The following is a 22,830-nucleotide window of genomic DNA, read 5'->3' as shown; positions in this document are numbered from 1 at the left end:
ACACTCGAAGGGACGAAATTTGCCCATGCCTAGAACTTTCTTTAACCTCTGCCAAAGAGTGGATGCTTCACCAAACTACAAGTCCAATGATTCTGTAGCATTGAGTCATAGTAATTAAAGCTGTGTCAGGCTGCATTAAGTGCCCCCTCGATGGATTGTCACCTTGACGTGGTGAGGGGGCTTGCGTGTTCCAATGAACCTGTGGGCACAACCACAGGAGTCACACACTCCCAGGAGTGGCCACAGGGGAGGATCCAGACCAAGAACAATCCGAAGACCCAAAGACCTCAATGGCGGAGCAGGCGGAGGATAACATGGTACATGTTACAACGGCTGTGAAGGCGGAAGAACAGACTGAGAAGCCACTCTCGTTGTGTTAATCACACCACTGCTGGGACCTCAATTTGTGAAGACTGTGTGTTGACTGTGCACCGACCTCCAGACATTAAAAAAAAATCACGCACAGGCGCCTTCCAAGAAATGGAGGACCATCATCCTTGAACTACGAGGGATCGCCTAAGTAAGTTAAGTAAGTAAGTGCAGATGTACCCCTAAAGAGGAAAAAGAGCATCTTCATCAAGATTTAAAGGGAATCATCTCTGCAGACCATTTACTCCAGGTAACATTTTAGGTAATAATATAATAATTGTGAGACCCAACTTTGCGGGAAAAGAATAATTTCATTATCATCATCTTGCTTCCCCCCACCAAAACTGGGACTGACAATTTTAAAATCATCATCATCTTGCTCTTCCCTCAATATTGGGACTGATGATCAAGAAAATAGAATTTACAGGGTGTTTGAAAAAGATCTCCCTAGTTTTAATGCTTTTATACTTAAAACTAAGGAGTTCAAACACCCTGTATATTAAAGTATGCGTTCAATATTTTAACTAGGAATCCTAAACCTGTGTCCTTTGATGTCTGTTTTGTTTATTTAATACATATTTTGTAAAAAAAAATGCAGTTTAATGTGGATCTTTTATAGAAATAGGTATATTTGTTGAATTTTTGCTACGTTTATGTTTTTAAATTGTGTTGTAACACCTCAAGCTGCAGGGAGAGGTGGGTAAGAAATGAGAGATAGATAATTTAATTACAGTATAAAAATGAAACGTGTATGCAGAGTTGTCCACTTACACAGACAGCCTCCCACCTCCACCAACAGCTACACTTTCCACTGAGCAGGAGACATCAATGGCCCTCCCTCCACTGGCATGCAGGTTATAGTGAGCACCATGAACATGTCACCCAAACCCTGCCAGTGTTATCCACAAACACCATTCTGCCCCCACCTAAGTTAAAAGCTTTCCTGTGGGGACAATTTCATCCTAGATGTTCTGTTTTAACCCCACAATGGACATCCCAGGGTTCCTTAATTTGCATGACCCTGCCCACTGCCTCTCCTTTAACCCTTGCCTAACTGTGTTCCTGTGGCACACAGTTAACAGAGGAATTTTATCAGCAACTGAACAAGAGGTTTGGGGAGAATTCACCATGATTTACAGGAGTTGTACTTGACCTACATCCAGAGAGCACTCTTAACCCAATCAACAATGGATCTGGACCACACTTGCCACAGATAATGGGATTTGCAGTACCTTCACTGATACAGTGACTCTTACCGACAATGGGTTGGGACCAGACTTGGCACAGAGAAGCCCATGACCAACTGAACATACTGCAGGGGTTTGGGGGAATGGAGCCTTATTTTGTGAGTTATAGTTCACCTGCATCCAGAAAGCACTGAACCCAGCTGATGTCAGATCTGGACCAAACTTGGCACACAAACCCAACATGGCCAGCTGTGCATACTGGCAGAGTTTGGGGGATGATTGCCCTGGGGATCTGGGAGTTGTAGTTCACCCTTACCCAGATAGCACTGAACCCAGCCAACCCATCTGGACCTAACATCCCAAAACAAACAATACATTCTTCTAATAACCCAAGCTAGTGTGTGTGTGTGTGTGTGTATATATATATATATATATAGCCACAGACCCACACAATAAGCTTCTGTGGCTGATTCCACAGAGCAGGGGAGAAATCAACGCCAGGCGCTTCCTCTCTTGAAAGCAGAACAAGCTTCCTGTGGAGCAAACAAACTACGACTCCCATGATGCTCCGCTCGTCGCGCAAGTCGTTCCCATGGCAACCGGGAGCGGACTGAGGCCTAAGGACCGCGGCGAGGCCTGAGAAGCGATGCCCGGGGCCAGGTAAAAGGAGACAGCTCCGCGTACGACACGCGCGTTGACGGTTTATTCCTTTTCGTGGGGAAAGGGAATGTTCTCTTGTATGAATAAGTTGTTGTTGTTGTCTTTTGCATACGCATTGACTCACGCAAACGCCTGCCCTTCCTTCTGCGTGTTTCTTCTTTAGTGCTTTTCTGCTTTTGTACGGCAAGGGGGAAAGTCCAAAACACCAAAGTTTGCCCATGCTTGCTTTAGGAAGAAGGGGATCCAGAAAGATGGGGAAAACACCTGAGTGTGGAAACCCGAAGAGTCATTTTTTTAAGCTATGGTTAATTTTGTGGTTTGGGGAGAAGTGTGTCCCGAAAAGAAGAGCAAAATCTGAATGTGAAAGCTTTAGAATCGTATAGTTGGAAGTGACCGCCATGGGCCATCTAGTCCAACCCCCTGCCATGCAGGAAAAGCACAATCAAAGCAACCCCAATAGATGGTCACCCAGCCATTGTTTAAAAGCCTCCAAAGCAGAAGGCCTCGCCACTCTTGGAGACAGAGAGTTCCACTGTTGAACAGATCTTACTCTCTGTAAGTTATCCCCAATGTTCAAGTGGAATCTCCTTTCCTGTAATTTGAACCCATTGCTCCGAATCCTAGGGCCCTTTTACACAACCATATAACCCAGAATACCAAGGGGTTGTTGTATGTCTTTCGGGCTGTGTGGTCAGGTTCCAGAAGTATTCTCTTCTGATGTTTCGCCCACATCTATGGCAGGCATCTTCAGAGGATGCCTGCCTTAGATGTGGGCGAAACGTCAGGAGAGAATACTTCTGGAACATGGCCACACAGCCCGAAAGACATACAACAACCCTGTGATCCCGGCCATGAAAGCCTTCGACAACACCAGAATACCAAGTTTGAAAATCCCACAATACCTGCTTTGAACTGGGTTTTCTGAGTCCACACTGACACATATTCCAGTTCAAAGCAAAAAAATAGGGGATTTTATTCAGCTATGTGGAAGGGGCCTTAGGGCCCTTCCAGACAGGCCCTATATCCCAGGATTTTCCCCCAGATTTTCTGTTTATCCCAGATTATCTGGCAGTGCAGACTCATATAATCCAGTTTAAAACAGAAAACCTCAGCTCAGATCCTGGGATAAAGGGCCTAGTCTCCAGGGCAGCAGGAGTCATTTTTCTAAGCAGTGGTTAATGAATGATTTGGGGAGAAGTGGGTTCCAGAAAGAGGGAGAAAAACCTGAATGGATGCAAAAAAAGGTCTGAGATGGGGTTAATAGGTGGCTTAACCTATTGGGGGGGGGATGAACATGGAAGCCAAAAAAGGTCAATTTTTTCCTACCCTATGGTAATACTTGAGGCAGGAATCTAAAAATCTTCTCATTTAGGTACAATGACTCCCCCCTCCTCCAGTTCAGTAATGCCAAGTGTAAAAATGTGAATAGTAAAAGGGATAGCTTCTTCACCACACCATCTCTGTCTTAATCTCTGAGTAGCAGAATTGCTCAGGCTCACAGGATCACATTCCACTTTTATCGAAGAGATAGAAAATGTGCAGAGAATATGCAAGAACAGGAATTATTTGATTTGGGTAACTGACTACTTGCGCACCTGCTTTCTCTCTCTGAGTTCCAAATGGTAGAGAGCTCTTTGTGCCCAGTTTCCTTTTGATGTTAATGGTATTTTGCAGGCCAGTAAGATGCAAAATTTCGCGATATATTCTTGAGTTATATTTGATATAATATGATGGTGAGCAATGACATGTTGGGGGAGCAGCAGAACTGTGATAGCAGATGCTAGCTTCTAACTAGGGTTGCCTGGTTTACAAAAATGCAATAACGAACAGCCAACTTTAATGGCATACAGAGTTGACAAGAAGTTGCTAATAAGATATTTAGGTTGTATTTAACCTAAATATCGAATGGAAATATTAATTTTTGCTCATTTATTTATTTACAGTATTTATATTCTGTCCTTCTCACCCCAAAGGGGACTCAGGGCAGATCACAATGTACATATACTGGCAAACATTCAATGCCATATGACATACAGACAGATACAATGACACAGAGGCAATTAATATTTTCCAGCTTCTGGCTTCATGAGGATATGCTCGATTTCGGCCACAGGGGGAGCTGCTGTTTCACTGAGACACCGAGTTCTTGATGGATTACTTCTGCACGCTGCTAGATGATTTTTATGGTATCGTAAATTAGTTAAATTAGTCTCCCCACATAAGCGGTTCCTAAATTTCCAACTTGATAGATGCAACTATCTTTCAGGTTGCTTAGGTCAACAATGAGCTGGGCAATTTTAATGGTCGGGTGCTCAATCTGACCGGGCTGGCTTCGATCTCATGACCTCTTGGTCAGTAGCTATTTATTGCAGTTGACTACTAACTAGCTGCACCACAGCCCGGCCCTTAAGCTATACTACCAATATTCATAAATCACTTGTTTTTATGCAGGGCGCACACTCCAAAATGTGGGGGGTTTTTTAGCTTCTCATTCAGTCTATACAGTAAGTCCCCAAGTTATGAACAAAATAGGTTTTGTAGGTTTGTTCTTTTGCTTTCTGAGCCCCTTTTCAGAAGATTTCCTCTCAGTTTCTTTCTCTGTGATAACTGGATTTTGAAAAACATGGTTTTTTGTAGAAACAAGGATTGCTGATAAAACTTCAGTGGAGACACCTTTTCCCCATGATAACTATTTCAGGAGTGAGTGTCCCTTCCTAGGGGTAGACTTCTCTTACTTCTTTTTGTCTTGCACCTGTTTGTAACTAGCCAGATATTTGTAACTCAGGGACTGCCTGTGCAAGGAAAAGGCTTCCAAACCTCAAGTACAAGATAATCATTATAATAAGGGACACTTGCCACCCCATAAGGGGTAAACTTTCTGGCCCTCAAAAAAGGGACATCCTGTATAATAAGAAGCATTTTGTCAACTATATTTCCTACCTATGTGTATTCAGTTGAATGTCTAATTGGACTCTAAAAGGATTCCCAATCATGAGAGTCCTATGAATATACAGCTGTTTGACAGACAGTTAAGTGGATGGCTTCTTCCTCTGGATTCACTCAACATGGTAATGTTATGAGATCAGGATGAAAAAGTGCATGTACTCCTAGTCTTTCCAAGTACCCTTATTTGGAATTCAGTATGATTTCCTTCTGCTTAATTATGCATACCATTGGAACTGCAACTGTGCAGATCAACTCCGCATGAGTTTTTAAACTAAAAGTGGTATTAAAAGCTTCTGACCATGGATTTTTTTTCTTTGTCTCTGTGATTTGAAAAAAGGGCTGTTGGCTTGTTTGCCTATGGACTCAAAGTGGAAAAGAAAATTTTTAAATCAACCGATTTTCTGTTAGTGGTCATCAGTTTGCATAAGTTTAATATAGTGACTTGGGATTTGGATCCATTGAAAACCACTCACTGTTGAAAGCTGTCAGCTGTTCAAATTAATCAATATACTCATGTATCAGTCTAGAAATTTTAGTTTAAAAAATCAGCCCAAATACCCTGGGTTGACTTATTCACGGGTCAATGTGAGTACTGTATCTTAGCTCTTCTCAAAATTGAATCATCTGCTTCTCTGAGTAGGGTGGGGAAAGACATGAGCTTGTCCATTCCAGGAGAACCTAAAAGAAGCACCATTCTGCTCCAGTCACTCTGCCAGATTCACTCCCAGGTGGTTTCTGCTACCAGCCCCCAGGCCGCTGCAGATGCAGGAGGGAATCTGTACTATCAGTCCCTGGGCCACTGTGGAGGCAAAAAGGAATCTTGATTCTCCAGTGGTGCCAGACAGCCATCCTTACCATCCTCTCCCGTACTCATTTTAGTTTGTCCATTGCTTGTCATCTGGAGTGATGTCGGCCAGGGCAACAGAGTGATGCAGGAGAGGGGAGAAGTAATTGTTCCCTCTTCTCCTCCCTCCCATGTATGATCACCTTGTGCTCCAGCTGATGTGACCCTAGGTGATGAGCACTGGATATATTTACCATGTTGGGCCAGGTGGCCATCACTATAACAAGGATAGAAGGGGGATGTGAATGCTATCCCAGTAATCCAAACCCAGGGAATATAGGATGGCCGTGAAAACAGCTGCAGCTGATTTTGTCTCGGAACTTGATCAAGTGCTTACAAGGGCCTGTCACAACTTTGATCTCTGGCAGAAGCAGGCTGGAAATATCATCTCCTTTTCATGCAGATAATCCACTGAACAAACCTCTTTTACCTAATTTGACTGGTGGCTGTTTCCACCTAGCCTGGAGACTTAAAAAATGTGCATCCTTTTGTGAAAATGTAGGTATTTCTAATTAATGTCTTGTCCACATGCATATTTTTGTTTCACTTTCCTCATGGCATATGAAGAAACTCCCAATGGGTTCATGACGGGGAACATGCCACAAGGTATTAGTATTGAGTCCCCTTTGGGGTGAGAAGGGCGAGATATAAATGTCGCAAATAAATAAATAAATATTAGTATATTTGAAGCTAATTAGTATATTTGAAAGACATATATTTCTTTTGTTTTCTCTGCCAGTGACACCATATGGGATATTGCTAAAGCCGAAGTTGAGAAAAGAGAAAGTCATGAAGGCGATAGAGATGGCTTGGAATGTTGGGAAAGGTCCTTATTCTTTTTAGGAAATAAAAATGGGGTAATAATGAATGTTCCATTTTATATTGTTGTTGATGTAAATTATATATATTGTAGTTTGCTTAAATGGGTATTTGAAATTCAGTTGTACCAAAAAGAAATGCCTAGCATTAGATGCTTGCCCTTTGTAGGTATAATATTCATAGTATTGTTTTAAAAAGCCAAACCTTAAATCAGGCATGCTCTAGCTTCAGTGATTTCCTAGTATATAATTTAATTTTTTAAAGTTCACCAGACAAAAATAAACGTCTTCTGTTTAAATGACTAGTTGACAGGAACTGACATACTTAACTATACTTCAGACTGAGTAGATATTTTCAGCTTATTAAACTGATTGACATTCTACTTCTGGACATATCTTCTTGTAAGGAAATACCACTGATTTCAAAAGAACTTAAGTACATCAAGGATCAGTGTAATTAGCTTGGAAAAGTTACTTTTTGCTATATCTCCTTGAACACCCAGTGCTATAAGATTCCAAAACAATAAGTTTTCCAAGTTCTAACAAAAAATAAGTAGCATCCTATTAAAATATAGCAGGCTAAGGTTTCAGCATTTATTCAATTTTCTCTCTGTAGAAAGAACAATTTTTCATAATAAACTGAATCTTTATGACATGAAGTTATTAAATTGTATATTCTGTTTATGTATATTCCATGCGTTCTTTTTATTTCCATCTCATTAAAGCAATTCCACTAGAAGCAAATTATTTGATCAACCTGTTACTTACAATTACCAGTGACTTTCCAGCTATATACACTTGGCTAGATTGATTGCTGCTGTGATGCCTATTTAAGAGTCCGATTGCTAAATTTGTCATTTCCAGTATTTTCTTACAATAATAATAATAGCAGTGTAACTAAATTCTGATAGAAAGTTGGCAGCTAACTTTCTATTAATCAGATGACATATAATTGCCCAAGTTTGTAATTTTCAGATATATTGAGGATGATTAAAAGAATGCATTACAGCATATAGAATGATACAGTATTTATGCTTTAATGACATTACATTAGTGTTCTTTGTTGATTTTAATTTCTAGGGAAAGACTACTATTATACTGAGGTGCCTTGACAGGTATGTGTTTCAGTTTCGGATTTTTTTTCTTCATATTTTCAGGGTACTCAAATTCTAGATTTTGTCAACAGTGAACTCTGTAGTAATGTAACATAACATAAGTGCCTTTACATATGAAAATATGTAACCTCAAAACATATATATGATGTTCTCAATATGATCTTTTCTGAATGTCCATTAAGGCCTACCATAGTGTCCTGCTAGGACTAAAGCTCCAAGGCTGTGACCCAGAGCTTCTCCATCACTATGGCATGTTGGTTAGGGCCTACAGAATTTTAAATAATTTTAGGCATTTACATTTTCCCAAGTCTAGCAACAACTCAAAATGGTGTCCTACTTATGTTTTCTCATTAGTCTGCTGAATCAAAAACATGCCTAATAATAATAATAATAATAATAATAATAATAATAATAATAATAATCTGTATGTATAATCTGTATATACCATCCTATTTCCCCAAAGGGACTCAGGGCAGTGAATAGCAAAGTCAGCATTCAATGATGTAAAAAAGAAAAACACATAAACAAATAACCATCACACTCAAAACCCATGCAGATCCATATTTAAACCAAAAATAGGACTAAAAATAACATGTAACATTATGGTACTTCAGTGGCTAACAAATGTATGATGAATTTTTATGGTCTGGAGTGTTTTTTCATTCCCATCACTTCATCATGAGACAGATTCTCACCTTCATTACTTCAGAGATCCTTTTTCTCTGTTTGTTAACATCATGATCCTAAAATGACTTCTAAACAGAGAAGCAGTCGTGGTAGTTAAATCTTTTGGATTATTGGAAGACATCAGTGTTTATCATGTCAGAAGCAAATTGAGAATGTAGTTATAAGGTATTAAAAAAACCCCACAAAGTTAAAAACTTGGCATTATACTAAATTTCCTTTGACCAGAAGCTGCCACTTGGAGTGACTCTGGTTTTGCTGTAAGAAGGTCCCCCATTGTGCATGTGGCGGGGCTCAGACTGCATTGTAGTAGGTGGTCTGTGGTTTGCTTTTCTCCACAGTCGCATGTCATGGACTCCACTTTGTAGCCCCATTTTTTAAGGTTGGCTCTGCACCTTGTGGTACCAGAGTGCAGTCTGTTCAGTGCCTTCCAAGTCGCCCAGTCTTCTGTGTGCCCAGGGGGGATTTTCTCATCAGGTATCGGCAATTGATTGAGGTTCCATGTTTTAACCTGTCACTTTTGAACTCTCACTTGTTGAAGTGTTCCTACACGTATCTGTGTAGATCTTCAGACGTTATTTCTTGATTTAAGATGTTGGCATGCTGGCTGATATCCGAACAGAGGATGGGCCGTAGATGTCCATGTTTTGGTCCTTTCATTACTGGCTGCTACTTCTTGATGGATATCAGATGGTGCCGTACTGGTAAACCGTATAATTTCTCCATAATGCGGCATGTCTCATTAAGAGCCACATCCACTGTTTTATTGTGGTAAGATGTAATCCACACTGGGCGTGTGTATTCAGCAGCAGAGTAGCAAAACGGCAGGGGCAGATGTGTTCACTGCATCTGGTTGTGATCCCCAGGTTGTGCCAGTCAGCTTTCATATGATGTTATTTCTAGCACCCACTTTTTGCTTGATAGTCAAGCAGTGCTTCTTGTAAAGTCAGAGCACGGTTCAGAGTAACTCCCAGATATTTTGGTGTACTGCTCCAGTGGGATTCCTTCCCAGGTTATTCTCAGAGCTTGAGGTGCTTGTCTGTTCTTAAGATAAAAGGCACATTCCTGAGTTTTAGATGGATTAGGAATCTGCTGGTTTTTCCTATTATAGGCAAGACATCAGTGTCTGGAGGTAACTTAGTAAGAAATGGCATATTGTGACATAATATATTTTAGTAAATTTGTGTGTGTTTTGAATCTAAAGTATTGGTAAGTACGTACATCATTTCAGTATAAACCTGAATATGCCTACCCAGAAGTAAGCCTCATGATTTCATTGAGACATATTTGCTGTAGAAAATATAATTAACAAGCTTTTTGAATGTAGCCAAAGAAAGAAAATTGAAAATTGAAATTTTATCTTATTAAATATATAGACATTGCAATAAAATGTATCCAAACTGATTTAATTTCTGAATCCTTATATTCAAGAAGAAATCTATTTTCTCTTAATTTGATTCACATAGTTGTATTTAATATACATTTTCTATTCTTTAAATATCTAGAGAAAACACATGGCCACCCATGAATTCAAATGGCTAACTTTTATGTTGAATTAAATCTCTGTTTTAGTTTGTATGGCTCAGTTCTCAGAAATACGAAGTTCAGAGAGTCTCCCTTTTAATGTTGCCCTTCCCTGTAAAGTTGCCTTAGTGACCTTTCGTCAGAAACAGTTCACAGCTTTGTCCCCCCATTACTTTCTATATGTGTGTTAAGGAAATTAGAGGAATAGTTGGTCAAAAGGAATGTTATTTGAATAGAAACTGACAGTCAGGGGGTTTCTTAATTTTTAGGGATGAAATTCCAAAGCCAACACTAGCTCTGGAATATACTTTTGGAAGAAGAGCAAAAGGGCACAACACAGTAAGTACATTGTCAATCGGTTCCTTGTGGATCATTGAGGTTAGAATCAGTGTATGATACAGAGTGGGGGTCAATCTTCTGTATCATGTTATCAGAGATATTATGAGAACTACTAAGTGAGTGTAGATGTTCATACAACCACATTCAGTACTGCCATTTGTGATGACCTTAATAGCTATAGGATGACTGTATATCACACCTTACTGTTAGCACTATATTCTACTTTAACTGTGGAATTGACGGTTTAGTGAGGGGCATTTAGAATTCTCATCCAATGAGCTCTTAGGTCTCATTAAACTATAAATCCCAGAATTCCACAATACATTGTCACTAAGTTAAAGTGGAATATAGTGCTACGATAGTGTAACGGGATAAGAATATTAACATTCTTAAATTGGCATACATTGCTGCTTGAGTAGAGAGTAATAGTATTGCACATTTGTTGCGAACCAAATTGACCAGAGAACAAATGCTGTAAGATGTGGAATATAACTAGATAATCTTCTTATTTACTTTTTTAGTTAAAACAATCAACATTTTCAGTCGCTAAAGTAGTATCAGCATGGAAATATTCAAATGTTAATATATGCTATAATACAAGTCACATTTCTAATACCAGCATACTGTTATACTCTTTATCATCTAAGTCATAAAAGTAGCATGATTGCCTTTCACCCCCAATACTACTCAGGACAGATTTACCATTAGAAGGGTTCTCTCCAGTTTGCCCACAGTGGCTAGCAAAGTGCTTCTCATTCAAGTTGCCAAATCCCTCATCTCTCACCTGATGCAGTTTCTGGATATTGCAAAAGAGTAATCCATGGTCGTTTGGTTTGCATACCTTATGGCAGTTCCAGATTTAGGAGTCAAAAGTTCTGTTTCAAATGTAATCAATAATCTTTGCAACAACAAAATTATGGTGGCATAAACTGCCACTGACTGAGGTTCATTTTGTCATAGAGATTCGTGTTCTCCAGGTTTTGGTCAACAAAGCTCACTCTTGTCATGTCAGTAATCCACGAACCTTTATATGGTGTGTTGTGTAATACCTGATAAGCCATCTAGAAAACTTATAGGAAGATTGAAATTGCTTTTGGCAATGTATCAAAATAATTGTACAAATTAGTCATGTGAAGAATCTTTTTTTCAGCCAAAAGACATTGCTAATTTTTGGGAACTAGGCGGTGGAACTTCATTGATGGATCTTATTCCTATTCCAATAACTACAGCCAACATAAGGTAAAAAATGAAAGAACCTCATTTCAAAATCTTCACATTCATAGCCACAATGAGAAATAAATTACAATAGTATTAGGTTTTACATTTTCATTTGTCTGTCTCCCAGGCAATGAATTGCATTGAAAGTTGTTGTCTGCAGATTTTTTCCTATATATATTATACCTGTGATTGAGTAAGTGATGTACACAGTAAAAGTGGTACTAGACATGTTCAGGGCTGCATTGCTAGTTGCTTGTTAAATTTAATAGATTTTGCTATCCATAGAATAAAGATGAATTATAGAAAGTGTCTATGAAGAAAATACTTGCCTCAGACAGACGTGTAATTTATGGAATGAAAAATAGCCATATTCCCAAAATAGCCTTTAAACTGTTGATGTTTAAATAGAAATAACTACCACAGGAGATACATTTAAGATTGCTGTTGTTTGAGGAGACAAGCTGCTCCTAGCTCTTTTCTCAGTAGTGATGTGTTTTACTGCTAACATACAACTCTTTCTCTAGATATCCCAACATTTTCATTTCCCAGCCACAGTTTAAACTTTGGGAGGTAAATTTGAGAAATGTCAGCTGCAGAGCATGATCAGTTAAGGTTCACATGTGGAGCGAAGATAGTTTTCATGGGGAGGAGCAGGTGGATTACCATGCCAATCAAACACCTCAGTAGTTCTGTGGCACAAAGTTTTCTGCTAACTTTCTTTCCTTGTCAAATGTTAAAGAGCTGATTCAAACAAGTCACATGGTAAAAGTGTCACCTGAAATATTAGTTTTGTTTGAATCGTTGGTGCCAGTGGAAACTTTAAAAAACTAGTTACTGCATTGCCAGAGCAGAGAAAGCTACATGGAGACTTTGGAGGAATTCACCAGTTTCTTGCAATGCACCAAACCATTGTTTAGTACTCTGTGAATGAGTAAAATGTCTCTACACAACCCACCTCACATTTTTGGTGTGATCATAAGGAAGGGAAGAAAAGCACGTACTGTTATGTCTTCAATTCTAAGACATACTTTTTTCTTCTATAAACATCTCTAAACATGGGGTGCATCTTAGAATCCCAGGTAAATCTTACATTGTTGATGGTGGGACTGAAATTAGAGTGCATCTTACAATCAGTGATGTTTTACAGTTGAAAAAGTACGGTATTTCCTTTTCTAGGATAACCGAGGTTTATTGTTATACTCAGGACTCTGGTTAATGTAAACAGTGTCTTGTAGAAAGGAACCAATATTAACAGATCAGGATTGTAACTCATTAATTTCAGCAGTACCCTACATCAGTTACCCCAAGAATATTAGTTGAGCTTGCAGTAGCCAGGTTTGTGAGTCTACCTAAGAGACAGTGTGGTATAGCTCAGTAGAAGTCAAGGCATTTTTAGATGAATATTCATTACTACTATATTTAAAAAAATCTTTTGTCATACATAGAGTTGTTTTGAAATGATGTGTGTATTATTCCAGGAACATAAAATATGGAATGTATATAGAATACCATTTAACACTATTAAGATGTCCTTTCATCTCTTTCTAGAACATTTGCAGTAGTTCTTGTCTTGGATCTTTCAAAACCGAATGAACTCTGGCCAACCATGGAGAGCCTCCTGCAAGTCACTAGGAAGCATGTGGACAGAGTTATAACAAAACTGGGACAAACCAATCCTAAAGCAGCTACTGAAATAAAGCAGAAAATGTGGAATAACTTGCCAAAGGATCATCCAGTGAGAACTAGTATTTTCTCCAAATGTCACAGGCTCATACACAGTTAAAAATAATGGTCTGAAAATTATAAACAGTTCCTTTAGATTTTTATGCATGACTGAAAATCCATTTGATGTACAAGAACTTGTTCAGTGGAAAATTATAGCAATTTAATGAAAATTCAGTAGGAGCAGAAACAAGGAAGGAAGGTTTCTTATATATATTCTTGTTAGACATCTAATGCGATTGTTATGGCATGTTACAACAATCAAAAGAAACAGTTTTATAGAAGCAGTTTGATATTGATTTTATAATCTACTTGTAAAATGAAGGTGAAAACTAGAATGTACAGAAGTTATCTGGTAAAGCAACTCTGAGAAGCTACAGATAGAAAGAAAGGGTGTAGTTACAACAGCCTTCAGCACAACTCTATACTTTGCATTTATTCAAGTGTCTATCACAAATGCAGTGCCTTTTGATAACATGACAACTAATTAAATTATAAAATTTCAGGGATGTTAATATCAGCCCTTGAAATTCAATTGCTAATGTTCTCTCTTGAAGAAAGTAAAATAGATTGCCAAAGATATTATTAAAACCGTGCCTGGCATCATGCATTCATCTTGTACAAATGTTGTGCATATGCAATGTCTAAACAATGTATATATATTCTATAGTGCACAATCCAAAGGCTTAACATAGTATTTTAAAGTAGGTACTTTAAAAGGTGTTAATAGGAGCAAAAAAGTAAAATGAAAAGAAATTAGTTTCCATTTGGCTCTGTAGGCTACTTCACTTTGTACTAGCTGAAAAGTGTCAACTGTTGACATCCATCTTTCTCCTCTTTAAGACAATGAAAAGTTACATTTTTTGGATTCCATCACAATTATGGGAATTTTCCTCTCTGTTGTTTGTGAGAAGACCAGGGTTTAGATGGGAAGAAATAACTCTTCCCACCCTTGACAACCTGCTTAGTTTCTGTAGAAAATCACAGTTTCTTTAGGAAACTAGAATATGCTGCTCTTCCAATGTCTTAGAGCAAGCAACTGGCAAGATAACAAGAGGCAGATTTCCTACTGATGATTTTTATCCTGTCTTTGTTTGTATCCACAATGTTTGTCTTAAGATCAAATATATGAAGGGATTTCAACCTGCAGGGACTTACCCCTTACATTTATGCCTCACCCACAAAAGAGCCTTTGAAAAGCCAACATTTCTTTTTGCGGGGCATATGGCAATTCTTGTCTGAGGACCCATCTCCACTGCCATGTAATGCAATATAGACTCATATAATTCAGTTCAATGTAGTTAAACTGCATTTTATTGAGTCTACACTTGCCATATCACACAATTTCAAATTGCATTATGTGGCAGTGCAGATGAGGCCTAAGCAGGGGTGTCGTATCGCTGTGCATTGAATTGCGTAAGATGTCAGGAATGAGAATGCATCCTGTTTGGGGTATTTTTGAATTCTTTGTCATCTGTATTTACCCATCAGATTAATTGCACTACAGTCTTATTTGTCATCTGCTTTGACTTATAACAAAGTAATTGTACATATTTGAAGTCTGCTGATTCCAAACTTTTATTTGTAATATTGTGAAGCATGAAGCCTCCTTGACTTCTTTTGGCTAGGTTACAATCCGCTTTCTTTATAGGATCGTGAGCTGATTGACCCCTTTCCAATTCCACTAGTTGTAATTGGAAGCAAATATGACATGTTTCATGTAAGTATTTGTTCACATTTTTCCACTTTGTCTTGTATACAACACATGTTGGTTCTTTTGCGATTTTTGAAGGGGGAAATGGGGCGCATGGAATCAACTTTTCAGATACCTCAACAGAAACTACAGCCAAAGGTCATATGAAACCTCTCTCAAGCACTTGTAATTTAACTCAACTTTGTCCTCTCTGGCAATAAGTTATACTCTTACTTTTTAATGTTCTGTCAACTTTTGAAGTCTTAAATGATCTTTGTTGTTGTTGCTGTTGTTTGCTTATACATTGACTCAAACTCACAACAGTTTTATGACTGAGAAGCCTCCAAGAGCCCTGATAATCAGCTGCCCTGCTCAGATCTTGTAAACTCAAAGCTGTGGTTTCCTTGATTAAATCAGTCTACATATAGTGTTGTCTCCTCTTCTTTCTAGCTTCCACTTTACCAAGCTGTAATGTGAGTTTAGGCTTAATTTGGTCTAAGACCCATTCATTTGCCTTTTTCACAGTTCATGGTATCTGTAGACATCTTCTCAAGCATCACATTTTAAATTATCTAAATAATCTAGACCCATGTTACTGAAGGAGCACTTAGATCAGCCTTAGGAGATCTGTCCTCCTTCCCTCCACTTGGAAAAAAAAAGGTGTTGGTGGCCCCATATTTGAAATTCTCTCCCAAAAGAACTCCATCTTCTGTAACTGTTCTGTGATGCACCAGGTAGATTTAAATTATGGCCTTGTCTGAGGGATTTTATGCCAGTTTCATGTACCTTTTAACATATATTTTGGCAGTGTTGTGTTTTTTTTATGTACTTTGGTTTTTATGTTTTTGTGAGTCTTTGGGAGTGAGAAGGGTATAAGTACAGTAAGTAAATAAGTAAATAAATAAATAAATAAATAAAGCTGTCCTGGGAGGAATTGGTTCTTAAAGGTGCAATTTAGCTGTATCGCCTATTTCTCCCGCTTTTCCCTTGCCTTATGTAATATGGGCATGTACATTGTTTTAATCAATATATATTTTTAAAAAATGTTTCTTTTCTTCTTTACAGTGAAGCTTTAGATATTGACTGACTAAAATAATATAGTTTATCATAACATACAAGGTTATATCAAACATTACATAAACAGAAAATGTAAAATATTACTGTTGTTTGTCATAATTAATAGCAGCTAATGAAGTTGTAATGGGTTCAACAATGGTTTATGAATGTGAAACTTGTGTATAAATTTAAGGAACACCTTATGGCACGGTAACAAAATGTCTTACCATGTGGCTTGTATAAGCTATTGCATAGAGCAGTGGTCATCAAACTTTCTAAACTGAGGGCCGGTTCACGGTCCCTCAGACTGTTGCGAGGTGGGGTGGGGATAGACTGTAGTTTGAAAAAAACATGAATGCATTCCTGTGCACACTGAACATATCTAATTAATTAGGATTGTTGTTGTGTACTTCAGACTTAGAGTGATCCTAAGTCTAAGGTTTGGTGAGAGTGAGGGGTGGGTAAATTACCTTGGAGAGCCAAATCTAGTCCAAGGGCCTTAGTTTGGGGATGCCAGGCATAGAGTAAGAACATATATAAGCTATTAAATCTTTGTATAAACTGTTGAATCCAGTATGAAACTAGGCTTTCTATAAGTGGAGCCTTTGCAGTAACAGAAGAACATATCAGGATGCATTTCATCTTTTAGAGTCTGATCCTACTGTATTTCTTTAAAATAATTTTTAAAGTCAGTGAAATATTAGCTCCACTGTGTCATATAATGGCAGTATCCCCATTTTCACACATCATTTGACCATCAGCAGGAAAGCCATAGTATGGTTTCAAAAGCTATCAGTCTTAGTCCACTGGGTGGCAGCATAATACACTCTTCCTAACTACCTGTAATTCCTTATATTATATTGGTTTCCTTGCTTCTTGGCTTACTTGCTTGTTTTGTTAAGTATTTTTTCCCCCTAAAAATGTCCATCTCTGTTCTTAATTATGTACACACATGCATAGACACTTACGACAAAAATATTTATTTTTGAGAAATATGTGTATACAGTAGCCACATCCAGATAATATCACAAATGTTACATTAAATTTAGGCCAGAAATTAATTCACAGTTTTCTGGTTGTGAAAAATTGGTTTTGACCCAGTGAACAATGGTTTATGAAATAAGAATAGTCATAGCTAAATCAGATACTGGTTTATAGAAACAGAATACATATAACAACTAGACTCCACTCAAACCTCTATGTACTTGTAATTTTAAGCATTTTTCAAATCTGAGTACTATTGGAGCTACTCGCCTCACTGGCATAGCTGTTCCAATTAGGATTTTTTTAACGTCAAAAAATTACTGTATATTTTAAACTATTTTTTAAAAGCAATCTCTGTATTTCACATACATTTCAAATCAAAACAAAGAATATGGTTAAATGTCTTTCTGAAACTTAGTGTTCCAGAAAATAACAAAAAGAATCAATCTCTTGATAAATAGGTTTTCAAACATTTGAATGATTTAATAATGCTGAATCTTTTTAATTATCTTTGGGGAAAATGATAAATAAAATGAACAATGATAAATGGTAGACAGTAATTTTATAAATACTAGTATTGAGGTGGAAAGAGTGTTTGCCTAGCTTGAAACTGTCATAATTTGTGACTAGTTGATGTTAAATTGTTAAACAAAACCTGGAAAAGAGCTAATCAATTTAATTGACTTCTTTGATCTTCTTTGTATAGGAATTTGATTCTGAAATGAAAAAAATAATATGCAAAACACTTCGATTTGTTTCTCATTATTATGGAGCATCTTTAGTGGTATGTATGCTACTATCTGTTATGAGTATTTGTTATGTTATGATCTTAGTTAACTACATTTAAATCCCATTGGCGTCACTATAAATGCCAACCCATTCTGCAGCAGTGATGAGGAAAAAAGGCAAATTTCATATTGGGAAAGGCTAGACATTGATGCATCAAAATGGATTAATGTAATTCTTGTAACTGCATTAGAATACTCTGCATCCTTCTGTTTGTACTCTTCAATGAAATATCATAGCGTTGAGAAGCTTAAACAAAACGATAAAGTATAAAAACAGCCATGTTAGATTGGTTTGAAGAGTTTCTGGGTTACCATTCTGTTCTTCCAGTGATCAATCAAATGCTTATTGGAAGTCACAAATACTATGATTACACTGCTACCCTTTTTCTTGCATTCTCCAGCTGTCAATGTTGAGAGGCATACTGAAAATACAACCATCACATATCCTAATGTGCAGTGGTTGTATTTTGTATCAACAGCTACTAGCCATCTGGAATAGTAGCTGTTGAGACATCTGTGAATGGGTGTTCTTTTAAAAACCATCATAGAGAGTACCCATCATTATTTTTCGTTAGTAAATTCTATAGTTTGCATGCGCATTGTGTAAAGTAATTACTGTAAAATTATTCCTCTTATGAATAATCAGTCTCTCACCAGTGGGCTGACCACCAGGTAGACTCAGTATTGGCAGCTGTAGTGTCCATGAAAGAAGGTAAATGTTTGGACTAAAATATTTGGGAAGTCTTAAGGAATATAAAATTACAACTAAAATTGGCATGATAAAAGCTGGATCAATTGTGGATGGTATGAATAAAGTAGATAAATACTTCTTTATTGTTGAAACGCATCAGTGAAAAAGGAATCCAAGGCATCCAAGTAAGAACAAAAGGATTTGCTGTTGGATGGAGCCTTCGGTAAGAATATTCCTGCAAGGAAATAAAGAGATGGCACATTGTTTTGTTGTCATTCAGTCTACTACCTTATTGCAATAATATTTCTCCGCTCTGTATATTTTACGCACAAGCTTCTGTGCAGTGTTACAAGCATTTGCAGTATTAAGGCAAATTCATTATAAATGAACAGTGGGTATGGTGTTTCACCTAACAGTGAACAGTGGACAAGGACTGCTGCTAACATGTAGTACAAGTACAGTACTTATAACAAAGGACAATAGATCCAGTATCAAAATCTTTTTAGGAACATAAGCTACAATTTGAACACATGAAAAATGCTGTAATGGCCCAAAAAGAATTATGGTTTCCTGAAAAGGAAAAGTAATGGAAACAGTAATTTTTAAGTTCCCATTACCACTTCTGTCCTCCATTTTTCCAACCTTTTCAGCAAGAGGTGGGCTGTTGGCATATTCTTGCATGTAATTGCCTATAGTCCATGGTTAGGTACATGAACAAGGACACAGAAAATACATAGTCAAATTATGACTTCTGAATAGCTTTACAGTGGTATTTTACTATGCTTCCCATGAAGACCATAACACAAACTATATTTTGTTCTCAGTTTACCAGCAAATCAGAAGCTCTACTATTAAAAACACGTACACTCATTAACCACTTGGCATTTGGCTTTGATAGAGGGTAAGCTAATCCATTTCCTAATATTTATAAACATTTGACTGAATATACACTAGTTGGTCATCTGTCAGGAGTGCTCTGGTTGTATATACCTACATAACAGAGGGATGGACTGAATAGCCCTTGCGGTCTCTTCCAACTGTATGATTCTATTTTAAACAATATTTGGCAGGTCTTGTGTTTAATCTACAACTGTTATTGAATCTCAGTTAACTACATTAATGCTGATGAAGCAGATATGGCTTCAGGTGTGGAAGTAGTTTTTTAATGGATTTGTTGGTCAGCAGTGTATTTCTGATTTCAGTGTAATAGATAAAATAGAAAAGGGTTTAAATCCTGAGAAATGTGCAACCTTGTGGAAAGGGCCTGTGTTAATGCGACGGGCCCACTGTGTGGTTAACTATATGATAAAACACATATTTTGCAGTGCTCTATATTCAGCCAAAAACCTTAATGCTTAAAGATCTCTGTTGAGAAGTTTACAGAAAGTCACTCACTGCTTGACATGCTGGAGACTTTCTCACTAAATCCTAGAATAAATTACTTTTTACCAGCTTTATACCAGTTAATCTAAATACCATATGCTTTAAAACTGTTTTTAAGTTGTGTGTTTTAAAATGCATGTTTAGTTTAATTGCATCTTAACTTTTCTATTAAGAATATTTTTAATTATATTGTGTTTTTTAAAGGATTGTACAACATGGATTCCTTGGTTGGAGAAAGGCAGGATATACATTACATAATAAATATAGTAAAATAGATAGATAAAGTAAAATCTAACCTGATAACAACAGTTACGGTAGACAGAAAACATTTTAGTGTTTAGCATAGCTTTGGATGAAAAAACATATAAACACTAGAGCCGAGAGGAGCAAACTAGTAAGAGTTTGGTCCATTAGATCAGTTATTCTTTTAGTCCAGCATAATTATTCGTTTACTTTTGCTGGATTTTGTTTGTGGTTAACTCTTTTTGTTCTGTTCATATTTTTAAAGAAAATCCATGTCTTTGGATCAGAATAAACCACTCTTTATTCCAGCAGGAATGGACTCTCTTAGTCAAATAGGTTGGTGTTTTTTTTTTCTTAGTATGTCTGATGTACATAAAGTTCCTTTAATGTGAAGAATGCAGATGGAAAATAAACAAAAAGCGAAAAAACTATTTTCATATATCTATAAAATACATGCTGTAGTACTGTTGAAGCAAATGGGTTGGGAGTTGGAGAAGTTTAATAGTACAGTATTTGTGATTATATGAATTACACCGTGATCCTCTATTTCTTCACTTCAAAGTTGAATAGAAGCCATTTCCTAAAAATATACATTGAATTTCATCTTTAACTTCAGTGTTACAGAATTGGTGATAACACTCATGAATTTCAGTGTTACAATTCTTCACAATTAAGGCATTTTATTCTTTCTTTTCTTGACTGTCATTAAATTATTGAGAATAATAAGTGACCACCTATTTTATTTTCAATTATGGCATGAAAATGGTTAAAGTTCTTATGATATCTAGGGCCCCCACCTGCTGCTGACAGTGATATTGGAAAATTGCATGCCCAGTCACCAGTAGACTTATGGAAGAAAGTGTTTGAGAAGGCATTTCCACCCAAGGTATAAATATTTTCTTTTAAAATAAATAATCTCTTCTTTTTATAAATCTTAATTATTGTTGTAGTGTTTGTTAATTCTAAGGATTGCAGCTCAGAGTCAAGTCCTACTTGTATTGGTAAGACTTCAGTGCACTCTCACTGGAAGTAATTCCAGTGTAGAAAGTGATTGAGAGCCAGTGTGATGTAATGGTTTGTGTGTTGGACTTAGGACATCGGTTGACCAGAGTTTGAATCCCCACTTAGCCATGGAAACCAACTGGGTGACTTTGGACAAGTCACACTCTCTCAGTCTTATACCGTCTCTGAACAAATTCAGCCAAGAAAATTCTGATAGGACTTAGAATTGCCATAAGTCTGAAATGAAATACAGTAGAGTCTCACTTATCCAAGCTAAACGGGCCGGCAGAAGCGAGCAGGTGAGCGGAGGAGCAAGAGAGCAAGCCCAACCTCTGTCCCTCGCTCACTCACTCATCCGGCTGGGTTCCGGCAGCACCCAGATCTGGCGGGGTGGGGTGGGGGGAATTTGGCTCGGATTGCCCAGACGCTCAGGCGAGTGGGGCTTGATTTACTGTAGTTGCCTTTGGAAATATATGACCCCACTGGAGGACTCATAACCTAGCCAGGATTATGTGGACATGTTAACCCTCTGAACTGGCTTTTTCATGCCAAGGGGGTTAGGATATTTTGAGCTGTATTCAGTCCCTATGTGGAGTCAACATTTATATTTGGCATTAATCCTAGCTAGGTTGCTGTCTCACATGGTTCCTTCTGACAAGTTGGAGAGGGAACACAATTGTACAGTCCACCCCTTGTACTGGTGCCAATTATTGTCTTTGATCCATCGAAGGAAGAGAAGTTTGCTCCAGGGGTTGGATGGGGAACTGGAGATCTACAAGCCAAAGCTGGCTTACAGAGCCTGTTCATCCAAATTACAGCCCTTGGTTTTCAGCTGCACTCCTCCTTGGGGAGCTGCCTGGGGTGTCTGCTGCCTTTCCATGTCACACACTGAGAAAGAGGAATCTTTTCCCGGCAAGCAACAAGGACCAAAGCTAGCTGTAGTGAGATCAGCTAGAGCAGGATTCTACTTTTTCTCGTCAAGCTTTATTGCAACATTTACTGCAGATACACTGCTGCAACACAATTCCAAATTTAGTGTTTCTCCAAACCTGCTTTGCCACTTTACTGATGCTAGTCCTACATAACTTTTAGCTAGTGAGAGGACAGGGAGTGATTGCTTGGGTCTAAAAAGGTTGTAAAAGATGTTTTGTCTGAGTTAACTGAAGAATGTCTGTGTGTATAAATGGAGATACTAGTCAGTTTAAATGTGGATATGTGGAAAGGGGGTTAGGAATAATATCTGTGTGAGAGAGAGCTTGGCATGAACTCTTCAAAGAAATATGATCCTTTGACTGAAAAAGTATCTCCACCCCAGCTATAAAGATATTTCAAGATAAGCTATACAGATATTCCAAGATAAGCCTAAATTGTTGTAATGGGGAAAGGAGAGGACAATTTTTACAGTTTTGCTGCTGTCATTTCAGAGTGTTGGTGTTTTTAAAGAGGTCAGTGACCCTGCTCAGGATCCACAATATGCTGAATATGAAGTTGATGTTATGCGAGGTCAGAAGAACCAGGTACGTCACTCCGTTCTTTTTAATACAGCTTTTTATACGGCTGTAAT

The 22,830-nt window shown here is 37.8% G+C and overlaps 1 protein-coding gene across 3 annotated transcripts in view; it reads left to right on the top strand.

Annotated features, from left to right (window-relative positions):
- The first annotated feature begins 2,061 nt into the window (after positions 1–2,061).
- The window catches only part of dync2li1 (dynein cytoplasmic 2 light intermediate chain 1), a 34,527-nt gene continuing 13,758 nt past the window's right edge, over positions 2,062–22,830 (top strand). For 2 of the 3 annotated variants that reach the window (XM_003224043.4, XM_062971383.1), the window contains exons 1-12: positions 2,062–2,216; positions 6,746–6,863; positions 7,905–7,939; positions 10,417–10,486; positions 11,637–11,725; positions 13,253–13,439; positions 15,078–15,146; positions 17,866–17,943; positions 19,463–19,539; positions 20,530–20,600; positions 21,053–21,150; positions 22,691–22,783. In XM_003224043.4, the coding sequence (XP_003224091.2) occupies positions 2,203–2,216; positions 6,746–6,863; positions 7,905–7,939; positions 10,417–10,486; positions 11,637–11,725; positions 13,253–13,439; positions 15,078–15,146; positions 17,866–17,943; positions 19,463–19,539; positions 20,530–20,600; positions 21,053–21,150; positions 22,691–22,783 (999 nt within the window). In that variant the 5' untranslated portion in view covers positions 2,062–2,202. The remainder of the gene's footprint in view (positions 2,217–6,745; positions 6,864–7,904; positions 7,940–10,416; positions 10,487–11,636; positions 11,726–13,252; positions 13,440–15,077; positions 15,147–17,865; positions 17,944–19,462; positions 19,540–20,529; positions 20,601–21,052; positions 21,151–22,690; positions 22,784–22,830) is intronic. The other variant, XM_062971385.1, reaches the window with a different exon arrangement.

This window comes from Anolis carolinensis, chromosome 1 (genome assembly GCF_035594765.1).
Source record: "Anolis carolinensis isolate JA03-04 chromosome 1, rAnoCar3.1.pri, whole genome shotgun sequence".
Taxonomy (NCBI): domain Eukaryota; kingdom Metazoa; phylum Chordata; class Lepidosauria; order Squamata; family Dactyloidae; genus Anolis; species Anolis carolinensis.
The sequence above is the reverse complement of the archived record's forward strand: the minus strand, read 5'-3'. Positions and strand labels throughout refer to the sequence as shown.